General features: G+C 53.2%; 1 protein-coding gene across 2 annotated transcripts; it reads right to left on the bottom strand.

Annotated features, from left to right (window-relative positions):
* Window positions 1-2,356: 2,356 nt before the first annotated feature.
* Window positions 2,357-7,946, bottom strand: IRX6 (iroquois homeobox 6). Of its 2 annotated transcripts, XM_071567801.1 has the most exons (8): window positions 7,516-7,946; window positions 6,130-6,375; window positions 5,782-5,891; window positions 5,349-5,432; window positions 5,122-5,240; window positions 4,499-4,993; window positions 4,192-4,288; window positions 2,357-3,983 (listed from the first exon to the last, which is right to left on the bottom strand). In XM_071567801.1, exons 1-8 carry the CDS (start codon window positions 7,558-7,560, stop codon window positions 3,734-3,736), a joined length of 1,446 nt encoding a protein of 481 aa, XP_071423902.1. In that variant the 5' UTR covers window positions 7,561-7,946; the 3' UTR covers window positions 2,357-3,733. The 2 variants fall into 2 exon arrangements, with proteins under 2 accessions (XP_071423902.1, XP_071423901.1); XM_071567800.1 differs by having other exon boundaries at window positions 2,358-3,983; window positions 5,122-5,432.
* Between the last annotated feature and the right edge of the window lie 7,064 nt (window positions 7,947-15,010).

Here is a 15,010-nt window from a genome sequence, read left to right as displayed (position 1 = left end):
CTGGCCTGCAAAGCTGCTTGTGCAGCTTTTGAGATCATTTTGAACTAATTGCTCCAATCCATTGCTCTATAACCCCGATAACCACATCATGCTAAAACTTCTGCTGTAGTCACCTTTGAAGAGGGATCTCCAAGGGTTTTGCTGCTGCAAAGCCAGTAAAATTCATCCCTTTATTGTGGGATGGGAAACCTGTAGTGGAATAGGACATCTGTTTGAGGGTACAGGAAAATACCAGCCAACTGGGAGTAAGAGGGCCCAGACCATTTCAATGTCAGGGCTATTCTCCTTGTGTGCTTTTGAAGGAATAAAGGAGTCTCCTCTCTTCTATGTTCCTAAAAGGAGGATTGTGTTTCAAAAGTCTGGGAAGCACGAGTCTGGGTGGTTACTTATGTTGTCATGACTCACGAATAGTTCCCTATGCTCTCCAGAAGAGCACCAATGCATTTTGTGCTACCCATGTTGATTGGGGATGGCAAGGGAGGTGAGATGCTGGGAGCAGGTGAGCAAGGACCACAGATGGAGGACTGCAGCAGTGCTGGGAGCTTGGGAAAGGTGGCGAAAGACGGTTATTGCCCTGCTCTTCCACATCTCCTCTCCACCTAGATGCAGCTGAAGGCAGCCACAGTCCAAGACCTCAATTTCATGTTTTTCTGGTGTATATTTAAACAGATTTAGCCAGCTCAATGGTTAGTTTTTGGACTAATTCTCCCATTTGCTGAATGCAACAGCGTTGAAGCAGGAATCCATTGCAGCAGCCCGTGTGGGGTGGGGAGTAGAAACCCTCAGCCAAAGGTATGAGAGGCGGCCGGGGCTGGCTGCTGCCTTAGCCCCCAGTTTTCAGAGCTTGCTTCGCTCGTCCGTTGATCGGGCTGATAAACTCCGGCTCCGGAAGGTTCACTGCCGACACCAGCCCGTCGCTGAGCTTACCTGGGGGCCGAGCACCGGGGCGGCTGCCCCGCAGAGAGCGGGGCCGGGCGCGGGGGTCACCGCAGGGGCGCAGGAAGGGCCGGGGGTGGCCGGGGAGCCGCGCCGTCTCGGCCGCACAAAGCGGCCTTTTCATCGCGGACTCCTGCCCCCGCCGGGCCCGTAATTGTCTTTGACAAAACTTCATTAACGAGCGCGGCGGCGGTGGCGGCGGCCCCGCGGTCGCGCTGCCTTTGAGCGGGCGCAGTGGAGTGTGCGCGGCCCCGTCGCTCCCGCCTGGGGCCATTAGCCCGGCGACTTTGTTTTACGAACTTCCCACCCCAGCGGGGGACGCGTCAACGAGCCGCCCCCGCGACCACTAATTGGGGGGCGATGCGCGGCTGAGGCCGGTGCCAGCGCGTCCGAGCGGGCTGCGGGAAAGCGGGAGACCCGTTCCTTTAGAGCGAAGTGGGCTGCCTTGGTGGGGGGGAGTGGTGGGGGTGGTGTGGTGGTGTGTGCTGCGCTGCGCTGCGGCGGTCTCTCGGCTCAGCGGGGTCTACACCTTGTGCGCCCGGCTTGCACCTCCCCAGGGCGGGCTTAGGCGGCCCGGGCCGAGGGCACTCCGCAGCTGCCTCATCTCCCAGTGCCGCCCCGCAGGAGCAGACTCCGAATTTTCCAGCAAACGGTGGCCTGGCAGACTTCGATTGCCGCCGCTCCGTCGGACAACCCGAGTTTATTTCTCAGAGCGACCGCATTAAAAAAGCCAGCTCGTGGCAAAGCTTAGCCAGAGACGGTTTAAATACGTTTATTGTGGCATTGGAGGCGCTGAATTTGTCCGTGAGAGCCCGTTATTTTAGTTTTGTGCCTGGGCGCACGCAGGCTCTGCTCCCGGTATTAGTTCCCCATCAATCCCCACTCTAGTTTTTAATCAAAACAGTATTCGGAATATGATTCATGAAGATTATATTTTGAGAGATTTGCGATACATATCTTGCCGGCGTGACAGATTGCAGAGGAGTCCTGGGCGGGCGGGATAATCTGCATCTCGCTCACTTGACCTTTAATAAAAGGGGAGTAAAAGTAATAAATAAAAAATAAAGTCTTAAGACTTCTGGAAGCTACCTTCGTGCCGGCCTGAAAAAGACCCCAAAGCCTGCACCCGCCTAATTCATCACGCCCGAGGGCTTCACAGCTCCTCCGGGTCTTGCCGTGGCTACCGTGGGATTCCAGGGCCGAGGGCAGAGTCGGCAGCTCAGGGAAGCTCCTGGCTGGTCTCGGGGGCCGTGCAGGTTTCGTCTTCTGTGAGCAGCTCAGGAGGCCGATGCAGAGCTGACTGCCCGGGGAGCCTCTTTCAAACGCGCCGGGCAAACGGAGCCGGAGGTTGCCGAGTCGCTCCCCTGCTCGATGGGCGGAGGAGGCCGCGCCATAGCCAGGAGGGCGGCCCAGGCTCTGAGGGTAAGTGTAAGGAGCCTGCGCTGTGTTTCCAGAGCAGATAATACCTGTCACCTCCGGTGGAACAGGAGGGGCTGAGAAAGTCGCCTTGCAAGAACCCTTCGAAAGGGCCTAATACTCTTTATTACAAGCCCTAATCCTTCAAATCCGACTTGAAATAATGTTTATCTTTTCGCAGCTTAATTTCCCCTTCTCTAAGCTCCGGGTCACTGCAACAGACTGCGGCTGCTGTCCCGCCGCTTGCCCAGGGCTGGTCCGGAGTGAGGGAAAGCCCCCTGGCCGAGAGCGCCTGCGGCCGAGCTCCCGACGGGCCCAGCCCGGCTCCCCGTCTGGGCTCTGCCCTGCTCCACTCGCGGCCGCTCCGTTTCCTGCTGCCCTCGTGTCCACTTGCTCCCCTCCCCTCTTTCCCCCCGGACCCTCGAAAGCCCAACAGTCTGTCTTTTTTTTACAGGTGCCGCCGCAGCCCGGGATTGCTCCACTTCCGGGAGGGAGCCCCGTCACCTCTCCCTGGGATGACCTGCAGGTCCTCCTTTCCCCTACGAGCTGCTGCCGGTCGCAAACATAAAAGGACTCCCAGTTCTGCAGCCCCACTTGTCTTGAGTAGCCTTTGGTAAACATATAGAAGTCTACTCGATATTCAGAATTGATTTCCCTGATTTATTAAGGCAGAATTCATTGCACTCTATTGACCACAAATGACTTAATGTGAATACTGACCCCCGTGAACTTGGAAATAGCGGGTATCGGGTTGATCTATAGATGACCTCTTAATTACCACAGTTATTAATTTAAATTATTGCCACTGCTTCCAAAGACAGGAACAAAGAAACATTCTTTCCTCATCCCTGCTTGGTTTATTAGTCTGAACACAAAGTGTTTGATGACACTTTTAATTAAACAGAAATAATGCAGAGATACGGTTTCCCTTTCTCGTCTGTCCTGTAAAGTGCAGCACTGCTCTTTTGACTGACTGACGGCGGTGACCCAGTAACAATGTCCTACTTCGCCGCCCGGTCGCCACCCGCTGCCCGGGAGTGCCCCGGCCGTGCCCCAGGGCGGGTGGCGGTGCCTGGGGCCACTCCACCCGGGCTGTGCCGGCTCCTGGCTGGAGAGCTCCGGGGTCACTGACGGCCTCGCGGCGTTCAGCTCATCCGTGTTAATTAGAGACTCCGAAAAATATTTTTCAGCGGTATCTATGTACAGAGACGGGAAAGAAACAGTACGGCGTAACCTGCGCCGCTTCTTCTCTTCCTGACGCGCCTTGGCGGAGCTGGGCGCTGAGCGGAGCACGCAGGTTTGGGAGAAAGAGGAGTAACAAACCACGACGTGGGTGGGAAAGAGAAAAGATTAGGGTTTCATTTTTTCTTTTGCAAAGATGTTAACGGGGTGTTGAACACATGGCAAGCGTGCGGCGGGGAGGCGCCGGTCGTGCGGCCGCTCCGCCCGCCGTGCCCTCGGCCCCATGTGCGCAGCACGTTGTGCCGCGGCGGCCCTTCCCTGGCGAGGGCAGGGCAAGTGGAGCCGCGAGGCCATCGCCGTGCCGGGGAGAGCCGTCTTTCCTTGCGTCAAGCCGATGCCTCACTGCAGCCGCAGCCCCGTCGCCAGCGCCCTGGAAGGGGCGGGCGGCCCTGCGGGACGGAGAGGCGATGATTAAGTGGCCGCGTCCGGTGCTGGGTGTTGCGGCCGCTCCCGGACAGGAGCTCCGGGAGAAGGACAGGGCGGCGGCGGCCCGGAAGCAGCGCTCCCAGACCGAGGCCGCTCCGGTGTCCCGAGGCTTAACGGGCTTGCGCTTCGTGCGAGGTGGGACCCCGGCAACCGGCCTGTCACCTACCTCACCTTCGCAGCACCGGCCGGAACGCCGTCCGCAGCCTGTCCAGGCAGGTCCCGCCCAGCTCGGCGCCTCCTGGACCGCCCTTGTCGCCCCGCCCGAAGCCTGCACAGATACATGCGGCTCGCGATGGGCCCGGCCCCGCCGCCCTCCCCTGCCCGCTCGCCTCGAGCGGGAAAGCCTCGGCGTGTGCACTGGCACCTGGGCACGGCCGAGCGCCGGAGGTGTCACTGCGAGGGAGGGATCACGCCGCGCCCTGTGCCCCGGCCCGGCCCGCAGTCCCGCCCGTCCCCGCGGCCCCGCCGCCGCGGGTACCTTCGCCCGCCGCCGCGAACTGACACGGTTCCCCCAGGCCGCGGTGGGATGCGCAGCTTCGCGGGAGCGGCTGCAGGTTCAAAGCGGAGCTCCGGAAGGCCTTGGCGGGCAGGGGCTGCTCCACCGCCGCGCCGCCGCCTCCCTCTGCACCGCGGCCCTCGGGGCTGCCCCTGCGCGCCGCGCTGGCCCCGGCGGTGCGCGCCAGCGACCAGATGCGCGGCTTTTCCGCGGGCGCGTAGGGCGGCGGCGGGCCGGCAAGGGAGGCAGGGGCGAAGTCCGCGACGGGGGCCTTGACGCAAGGAAAGGCGTGGAAGGGGCCGGGCAGGGTGCAGTCGCTCCGAGGAGCCTCGGGCAGAGCCGCGCCCAGGCTGGGGGCTTCCTGCAGGGAGCTGGCCCGGCCCTTCTCCGGCTTCCCCGCCTCCTCCTCCTCCTCCTCTTCCTCCTCCTCCAAGTCGCTGAACCGCAGCTCCTTGTCCTCCTTGTAGCTCTTCTGCTCTGCTTGGACACACACGGGGAAGAAGAGGGCGGCAGGGCATTAGTGCGGGTGCGAGGAAGTTGAGGGGCCTCGAAATCGGCCACCACTTAGATCTACTCCGAGGCGCCCGTCCTGCCTCTCCCCCTACCTCTGTATTCGCCCTCTACACTGTATTCATCCTCTTCCCGCGGGTTTTCTTCTTTCCTCTCTTCTCCTGCTTTGTTCTTGGGAGACCAGGTCATTTTGTTTTCTTTCTTGAGCCTCCGTCTGGCGTTGGCAAACCAAGTGGACACTTGCGTCAGGGTCATTTTGGTGATGATGGCCAGCATAATTTTCTCTCCTTTGGTGGGGTAGGGGTTTTTACGGTGCTCGTACAGCCAGGTCTTGAGGGTGCTCGTCGTCTCTCGTGTTGCGTTTTTGCGTCTGGCCGAACCACCGAAATCCACCGTCCCGTACCTGCTGGTAGATGATTAGGGAGAGAGGGAGGGAGAGAGGGAGAAAGGGAGGGAGGGAGAGAGGGAGAAAGGGAGAGAGGGAGGGAAGGCGGGCCGGTAGGAGCCCGACACGAGCCCTCTGGCCCAGCCCGGTCCGGTCCAGCCACAGGCCGGTGTGGCCCCTGCCCATCTGCCTGCCTGTCCCTGCCCTCCTGCCATTGCCTCCCAAGTTTGATTTCAGCTGACTGCTGCTCTCGGGGAGCCTCGCTTCTTTTGTACAACGTTTGTTACGTCGGAGCCCCCGCCGTTTGATGTTGGCTGCCGCCTCGCAGGGGGATGCTAATGCTGCCGGGTGCTGATCAAAGGGGTTTTACCTGTCGTACTGGTACTGCCCCAAGGAATGATCGTAGGAGTAGTAGGCAGCGGGCTGCGCGATTCCCGAGTGCAATGTGCCGGCGCCGTCCTTGATTTCATACTGGGGATTCTGCAGGGGAAAGCGGCAGCGTTTGGCGTCGAGCGGGAGAGGAACCGCGCCGCGCCCCGCAGCCCCAGGTCCCCGCGGGGCAGCCGAGTCTCGTACGCGCCCCCCACTCGAGACGGGCCGGCGCCGCCCCCTGTCCCATGTCCCTTGGCCCCGAGACCGACTGCGAAATACGAAGTTTCCCGCCTGTTGCACCTCCTCCCCTCCCCTCCGGAGCGCCGCAGGGCGGGCGGGCACTCACCAGCGCGGTGTAGAGCGCGGCGGGCTCGGCGCCGTAGGACAGGTAGTTGCCATAGCCCTGGCCGGCGGCGTACGGGGCACCGTACATGCCCAGCGCCGCATTGAGCTCGGCGCGGCCGGGCGCCAGCAACCGGCCCTCGTACGGGGTGCAGCACAGGGACGCGGCGGCCGGCGCCGAGGAGGCATCCGGCCCGGAGCGGGAGGTGGCCTCGCAGCAGGTCGTGCTGGGGCTGGCGGGCACGAAAAACTGCGGAGAGGAGAGAGCGGGACGACGCCGAGTGACTGTCGAGGCAGCCCCATCGGAGGAATTTTGAAGCGTGTGCGCGCCTGTGTGTGTGCGGGGAGGGGGGGCGGGGGGGAAGGCGGTGAGAAGGGGGGATAGGAAACCCGGACTGAAGCGACCTATTATAGAAACCGGGAAATAAACTGAATGGGAAGCAGGAACCCTTGGGAAGGGGGCATGATTAATCAAGCAGGCAAAACTTTAAGAAAATAATTGCTCTCGAAAAAGGCGTAAGGTCCGTACGGTTCCATCCTTCCCGCCCCTGCTTGGTCCATCTGCATTGATTTAAAGGCAAAAAGTTGCGATTACAGTTAATTTGACAATAGACACAGCAGTAAATATGTCAGCTAACGCAATCGAAGGCATTTGATTTCAATAACTTCAAGGGGGCAGCTAAGTTCCCAAGCCAGAGAGGCACATCTTGCAGTGATTACGGTGTGTAAATAATACTACCAAAAAAAATCGTGACTCAAGGTACGCTATAGGGACGATTTAGTTAATATAGGGTGCCTTGGTTGAGTGGGGGTGTCCTTCGGAAATCGCATGGAGGGGGAAAAAACCTCTCGACAGATCCTAATAAAACATAGGAAAAGGACCGACCCATAGAGGAAGAGGGGAGGAAACGGCACAGTCCGGTTCCGCAGAAAAGCGAGTGAAACCCCGAGCCCGCCGAACGCCGGTTCCCGCTGCCCGCACACCCTCCGCAGCGCCCGGGCGGCAGCGGCGCGGTGAGGGCATGGCTCGGCACTGCCCGGCCGCTCCACGGGACAGCTCCGCGGGCTCGGAAAGCGGTCGTAGCCGAGATTTATGTTTTTGTTTGTTTGTTGCACTTAAAACTGAATAGTGGAGGGTGGGGAGGAGGGGGAATTACAGCTTTCCTACACGCCTTTGCTGTGCACATTGAGAGTTATTTGTTTAAGCCTAATACAACACAAACGAGACATAAACACACACGCACATTTTTTAAAAAAAGGCTCCAGATGTGCCCTTTTAAAAAATATCTAAGTAAGGGAAAGGAAAGAATAAAAGGGAGGGGGAGGGACAAGACATCTGGACAGCAGCAGCAGAATCTAAACAAAAGTGAGTGCTGCTCACTCGCCTTACCTGTGAAGTGGTGCTGTAGGGGTATCCGAACTGAGAGAAGGACATAGTTGCTCCTTATTTTTGGACCATAGGCAATATTTTCCCCCCAGGATCGATTGTAACTAAACCCTGCTTCAAGATGCACCTTCTCACACACACATTTCCACGTATGGCTATTTTTTTTCTCAATTATAGATGATTGCACTTAAGAAAAGCAGACAGGCATCTGAGGGGGGAGGGGGGGAGGTTGGTGCCTGGATTAAAAAAATAGGCTACCCCCCACTTCCCATCGCTCTTAATAGATATGTTTGTATAGAGGGAGTTTAAAAAGCCACCCCACATGTATAGAGAGTTTAAGTGCAAAGGGGCTTTTTCAAAGAGGGGGGGGAAATCACGTAGGGCTTGCAAGATACGGAGCTTGCTTGTATTATTTTCTGCTCTATAGGTCTTTAGCGTTCATCGGTGGGCGAGGAGCGGGGTGACGTCACGGCCCTGCCGGCAGCAGCAGGCAGCGGCGGGCAGGAGCAGGCAGCGCCCCGCGCCCGCTCTCACCACTTGTTCCATGTTGGTTTAATGTTGTGCTGTGATGCACGTCAAAGGCGGGACTGGGGGTGCCTTGCGGTTGGTCTCTTCCCCTTCTCTCTCTTTTTTGAAACACAATCAAAATTTGTCTTAGGAGAATAAATATCAAGTGGGGACATCGAGGCACCCATCAGCCCCAGCGTAGCCCCTGTTCCAGGTCGAGCGCCGGGCGGGGGTCGCGGTGGCAGCGGCGGTACCGGGAGCTCCCGGGGCAGGAGCTCTCGGGGTCGGACCTGCCAGCACAGCACCGCTGACCTTTCCCGCTGACCCCGTGCCTATCCCCAGAGCCGGGCGCTGCTGTACACCACGGCCCCGGTTCTGCCCCGGAGCCTCTGAGCCCTGCTCCCCGCCTTGGCTGCCCTGCCCGTCGCGGCGGCCCGGAACCTCCGGAGCGGGGTCAGACCTCGCTCCGCACGGCGTGCGCTGCCTTCCTGGGCAGGGGCACAGCTGGGGCCGGGACCAAAAGCCCGAAACCCGCTTCCCTAAGGAGTGCTGAGGGGGGAGTTCTTTCTTCTCCCTTAGCCCCGTGATGGTCCGTCTGGGAGCGGGGGGGCCGGGGCGGTGGCAGGTCAGCGGGGCGGTGATGGATGGCTGGCTGCCTGCGGCCCGACCGGCCCGTTACCGGCACAGCGTAATTGCATCAATTAACAAATGGAAATGCCCTTGTTTAACCAGCGACTTACATATTGCGAACTTGCCTTTGAGGCGAGATCACCGGCATATAAACTGGGATTTCCGCCCACCCTCTATCCCAAGCAGCGAGCTACCGCAGCGCTCCCGGGCCGGCCACAATGCCCCTGCCAGTGGTACTTCTTGAAGAAAACGAATGAAAAAACCCACAACTTTCCCCGGCCCGGGACGGCCCAGCAGCACTTGTCCCGAACACGCTGGGGACGCGTCGCGCGTCCCGCGGAGGCGGCGAGGAGCCCCCCCAGCAGTGCCCGTTCCCGCCCCGCCGGAGCGGCTCCGCTCCGCCGCCGCCCCGCTCCCCGACGGGTGGCGCTGCCGATCCGCGAGCGATACGCGGCAGGCCCGGCCCGGCCCGGCCCGAGGACCGCTCCGCACCGCGCCCCGAACCGGGCGGCCCCTGCCCTTCCTCGCGCGGAGCCGGCGGGCAGACCCGTGGTGGGCCCCGGCGCACCCCCGGCGGAGGGCGGCCCGAGCGGTCCCTGCCGCAGCTGGACACTCGCGGGGCTTCTCCGTGGTCAGGACAGGAGCGGAGCGGGCTGCCAGCGCCGTCGGGGCCGCAGGGGGCACGGACGCTGCCCGCAGAGCCCCCAAGCCGTGTCCGCCTTGCTGGGGTGAGCGGAGGGCCGCGGAGCTGAGGGCCAGCTGTGACAGCCCTCCAGTATCACCCGCAGCCTGGGGAGACGGAGCGCTCAAGCAGTGTAAACCCTAGCCGTGTCAGTTGTTGTTAATGGGGGCAATAACTTAAGAAAATTCATTAAAGAACACCTTTGGGTAACATTACTGCTAATTATTTAATTGCAAGAATCCCTATGGGGGAAATTATGCTAATTATAAAGTAATAAAAACACTTGTTCTAAAGCACTTAATTCAGCAAAATTTAGTCTCTTCACAAGAACATTCCTTATGTTATTTGATGGCAGAAACAAGGGTAGTTGTGTGCTCATCCTGCCTTCGTTCAGAGCCTAAGGCTGACACTGTGTCTGTGCTGGCAGGTTGCATGCAAAGCTCTCATCCCTTCACTGAAGTGGTGAGCACAGTGGCCACTGAAACCAGGACAGAATTCACTGTGCAAAAGCACTTTTGTAACGGAGATAATGCAGATCAATGCAAACATTGTGTTTGCCAATCTTTATCGTGGACAATCAATGTGAAAGCTATTCTGTTACCTGTCAGGTGCATTGTAGCTGAGCCCAGCTTTGAGAGATGGCCTTTTCCAACCCAGCTCTCTCCACTTACAGCTCTTTGCCCTATGGAGATGTTTCAGCAATAGACTTTTTTCTAGACATGCCCAAGAGCCACCCAGGTGACTCCTTTAATTGCCCTTACAATTTGGGAGATTGAATGACATTCCCATTAACAAAAACAAGTTCTGCTGTGTTCCCTAGCTCTTCCAGGAGGACACAAACTGTCTCTGTGTTCTTCTGAGCACTGCCACGATTCACTCTGCCTGTCCATCACTGAGCAACTGTACTCTGTGTGTCAAAACAGCCAAAACATCTTTCTGTGGTTTTTAAATACTGGCATAAACCTTCTGTTAACAAGCTCTTGAACCAGGCTTGGAAGATGGTAGCTTTGTGTTGGAGTATGCAGTTTGCCAATTTTTTAATTGCAGGAAATCAGCTTCAACAGCATGATTTTCATTCTGCTCATATGCCATGTCTCAGAGAAGCATAACTTATGCTGTACGTGGTCACTGCAGATTTTCCTTTCCTTTCTCTAAGTATGTATTGTTTCTCTCCCTGCATACAAGTGTATCATCTCACCCCCAGTGTACGTTGCCTTTACCCAGTCATCCTAGTGAGGATTGTGCGACTATAAACATTAGTAAAACCAAAAATGATCTTTCTTCATTCACAAACTTTTGGTCTTGAAAGACAGGACTGTGAGGCTTAACTGTAAAAATTTCTGTGAGCAGTTCTTACAGCAAGGCAGGAATTCAAATGCAACCAACAATGCAATTTTTGATGCTTTTAAAATCAACGTAATTTGGTTTAGCTCTGATATTGCTTTGCTTAGGAGGTAATTGCAAAGGGTGAAAGTAACAGTATATGCTTCCTGCAGCTGCAAATGTGGCTGCTGATAACTGCCAATGAAATAATAGGTTAATTGAAATAAGCGGAGTAAGAAGAAAGAAGCTTCAAAAACATGTAGCAGAAATGTGGCTGAGAAGAAAGTGTCTTTATGTTTTAAAATACAGGGGGATTTTTTGGCTGTTGCTTTTTTGTACTGAGAAAATGAAAATTCTTCAAGTCCATGCATGAATAAACAAGTACAGCTGGGCAGCTTAATACATAATTTATACTGATCAGTCACTGCAGATTTAACTGAATAAAGCGAAAATGAACACTAATTGTTTTGACAAACTAAAATAGTGTATATGATGGTTTATTGTGAAGCTTGCTGGTTACTGTTCTTATCTCGGTGGCTATTGTCAAGACTGATTCTGCATGAGAGGCAGAAAAAGATGAAACATATTAGGACAATATTAGATTAATATTTTCTTGAAGATAAAGCATTTTAACTGATTAACATACAAGCAGAAAATAGAAAGAACCATCTTCAGGACAGCATGGAGAATGGGCACAGTGAAGCTTGGGACATCTGCTGATTTAGGGGGTAAGGTATCATTTCTGAGGTAATGGTTGGTACCTTGTCAGCTGAGGGCTAAACCCAAAAGTTGCTTTCTGTTTTTGTCACATTTGAAATATGTCAGGAATAACTTTGCCTTTGGACACTTGTCTTCTGAAAGGGGATTTCCAGAAAGTTTTGCATGTAGGGTCATTAATCTAAGAAGCTACATAAATTTGGTATGTGCAAAGTGAAACAGATACATGGGTGGGCCTTTCCTCTACTTCTCTAAGCCCTCTCATTGAGATAGATTGGCTAAATGAGAACCATTTAAAATAGCACATGGAAATTAAAGTAGAGACAGATGAGGGTAATAATATTTGCAGGGATCCCCAAGTACCACTTCTGCATGGGCTCCTTAGTGTGACAGTGAGTTCTTTCTTCCTAACAGTCCTCTGTGGCAGCCTCACCTCACTAGCTCACCCTCCTACCTCTTCTCTAAGAACTGGCCCCTCTGCTTGACTCTCAGCATCACTTTCCTAGTGATTGATGGGTTTGCTAATTCTCAGATCACCACCATGTTGCTGTGATTAAGTTTTATGATATGACTGCAAAAGTAACTGTTGGGCTTGAGCTTTACTGGAGGTGGAGGATGGTTGGACTCAGGGCTTTAATCTGGACCATTCTGTGCCAAGAGGTAGCCAAGTGGGTGAAAGCTGGACCTGAATCTTCCCCATGCTCTGGGGTGGTATTTTGCCTTTGATTTGGGGCCATCACTTACTTGTGATCACCCTGACTTGTGAAAACATACTTGGCTAATGAGGACATACTTATTTTGTAAAAGTTCTCTACATCAGGGTAGTCCAACAGTTCTGTACTAGCTTTCCTCAGGTTATCTGTAGATTATTCTGTAAACTGAGAGTTCATCCGGTGAAGATACATCTACACAAAACTCATGAGAACTTCAGCTCTGAGAACTTATGTGTTGTTGAGATATGTGTTAACTTATGCTGTGAGACTCAGGGCAGTGTCACAGCTTTCATTCAGGCTGACCCCTCTGTGGATTCAGTTTCCAGTAAAATCAATAGATTTTTTTTTCTTTATTTTGGTATGGCAAAGTCTGACACATCTTGAGCAGAGTTCCTCATTAACCACCAAGTTGTGTCTGTGCTCTCACAGCCTTTGCATCAGCTCATGCACAGTTGGTATGAAGGAGTCATTTGGCTGCCAAGCTGAAGGCTTTTAATTTAATATCACCTTAGGTATAGTTTGTCATTTTTGTTCTGTGGCAGTGAATGACAGTTTTATTCCGTTACCTAGTCTGCTTGCTGTAATTTCTAGGATTTATTTTTAAACTAGTGTGCTAGTTGCATGCAACTGTGCCTTCTCTTTCAAGAATTTGGTGTCCTTCACCAACTTCTATGCACTATTAAACATGAATATCAGAACTTCTTTCTTATTTACTTTCATTTGTAATTTACAAACCCTCAGTTGTGTTTGCTGTACATTAGAAACACAGAGAGCTTATAACTTATTCCAAACCCAGAATGCACTTAACCCAAGTCAGTTAGTCTTACCCCATCAAATCATTTGGTCTTGAAACATGAGTCAACATGTGAGTAAAGAAGGGTCTCAGCTGGACTCCACCTCCAGATCCCATCTGAATTAAATTTATTTTGCATTCATAGAAATGAGTGCAGAACAGGACTCTCTGGTTAGTTTACTGAGGACTCTTTTGCTGGTCTCCTTCACGTAATTCAGGTTTTTCTTTGGTCTTTCACCAGTATTTCAGGCTGTGCTGAGGGCTGGAGGGAGCACTGAGGATGAGTGGCCATGGCAATGGACCATCTGCACCCCACTACTCAGGGGAAGCTGGGACCACTTGCGATCTCACACACAAGCAGCACTAATCTACAATAAATCTTGTGAAATCAATAAAAATATGGAAAGTATATAATTTTTAAAGAAAAAACACATGAGATGGCCATTAAGGGCACAGCCATTCTAATACCTGTGTCTGGTTGAAACTGCAATTAAAAACATTCCAATAATAAATCTACTTCCAGTCTCGTTTAATGCTTTTAACTTGCTTGAGAGTTCAAGCTGGTATCCCAAAAATGTGCTAGGACTTTCACAATGTATTTTATAGACTCATAAATAAATATGGCAATTAATCTAAGCTATATTTCTTTCATTTTTGATGATAATTTATTATGACACTCACTCATTCAGTGCACAAAAACTCTAATGCACTTAAAATCGGATTTCAAACCAGAGGTTTTATGGGAAAATATAGTATTGATCATCCTTTTAAAGATATCAAGTGATGATTCATAACCTGCTATAAAAAGGATCTTATGAGGACATGCAGAAGGAGTTTTGTGGGCCATTCTCACCACAAAATTCAACCTACAAGATCTGTATTCTCAATGATGTTTCTGTTTGGAGTCTTTGCTTATAATGTTGTCATGGTTTATGATGGATAGGAGCTTTAAAAATGTTTTTTTCACATTTAAGGTAAATTAAATTTAACTTGTTAAACATATACTCTTATATGCACTTTTATACTGTCTATTTACACAAATCAGTGCAAAAAATTTATTCCTTTCAGGGGTGTTTTCCACAATTTTGGTTACGTTAATTGGGCTTTTTGTGCAATACACATCTGCTACTGTGTCCCTTAATAAAATGTGACCCAGGAGTCACAGGGCTGCACATGCTGCTCCTTGCAGGGTGTGTGATACACCCTGTGCCACATGCTGCTCAGAAAGCTGCAGCAGCTTGGGCTCTGACTTGCCAGAGGCAGTGATCTTGGTCTGCTGTCCTGGGCCTGTGGTGCATCACTGGAAGTGCTCTCAAAGCTGAAAAACTCTAGAAGATACATCCAGAAAATGCAGGCTCTTGTGGGGATCTGGTGCAGGAGGAAGGAAGGAGCTTGCAGCGCGCTGGGTGCTGCATATGGGTTCACATTCAGGCTGCACAGGACAGGCTTCTCCAGTCCATCACCATCAGCTGCAGACCCTAAGTGGAAATGCTGATTGTGTTTGTCCTGTGTGTGGATCGGCCCTCAGAGCCTGGCTGGGGCTGGTGTGCAGCCCCATGGCCCATGAGCGTGGTTATCATGCAGAGGGAGGGTGAGATCAGAAATGGCAAATGTCTTTTTCTGCCTTTGTAAATAATTAGTGTCTGCATTTGTGGACTTGATCACTTCCTCCTTCCTGCTGACTCTGCCTGCCCTCTGCCTCACTCTGTTCCCATGAGGGCCCGTGGGATGGCTCTGGGCTGCAGAGGGATGAGCAGTGCAGCTCCAGCCAGCAAACCCCAACCTCACCTGGAACAGATGTCCTGAATGTGCTTGGAGTTTTGCAGCAGTTGAAAATAGGTGACTTCTCATTTTATTCTCTGAGATCCTTAATATAATGATGTTTTCCAGTTTGAACAGCCCATAGTTGTTTCCAGCCTAAATATTTTCTGGATATCTTTCCTTAATGCCATAGGCTTTGAGTGGTGACACCAATGGTTCGAGGGACAGCAGAAGGAAATAAGTAGTGAAGGCTAAAACACGTGGTTAAAGAAGAGTCTCATTTATAAGTCAATTTTAATAACATATTTAAAAGCTCTCACATTTGCCTTTAATGTGTTTCCATTTCCCCTTTGGTCATTAATATTTAAAATA

This window comes from Pithys albifrons, chromosome 12, assembly GCF_047495875.1.
Source record: "Pithys albifrons albifrons isolate INPA30051 chromosome 12, PitAlb_v1, whole genome shotgun sequence".
Lineage (NCBI taxonomy): Eukaryota > Metazoa > Chordata > Aves > Passeriformes > Thamnophilidae > Pithys > Pithys albifrons.
The sequence above is the reverse complement of the archived record's forward strand: the minus strand, read 5'-3'. Positions and strand labels throughout refer to the sequence as shown.

Coding starts and splice junctions, on each gene's coding strand:
- IRX6 (XM_071567800.1), bottom strand. CDS start 7,560: ATGTCCTTCTCTCAGTTCGGATACCCCTACAGCACCACTTCACAG. Junction 6,376..7,515: donor CCTACAGCACCACTTCACAG/GTAAGGCGAGTG, acceptor TCCTCTCCGCAG/TTTTTCGTGCCCGCCAGCCC. Junction 4,994..5,121: donor TGTAGAGGGCGAATACAGAG/GTAGGGGGAGAG, acceptor GTGTCCAAGCAG/AGCAGAAGAGCTACAAGGAG.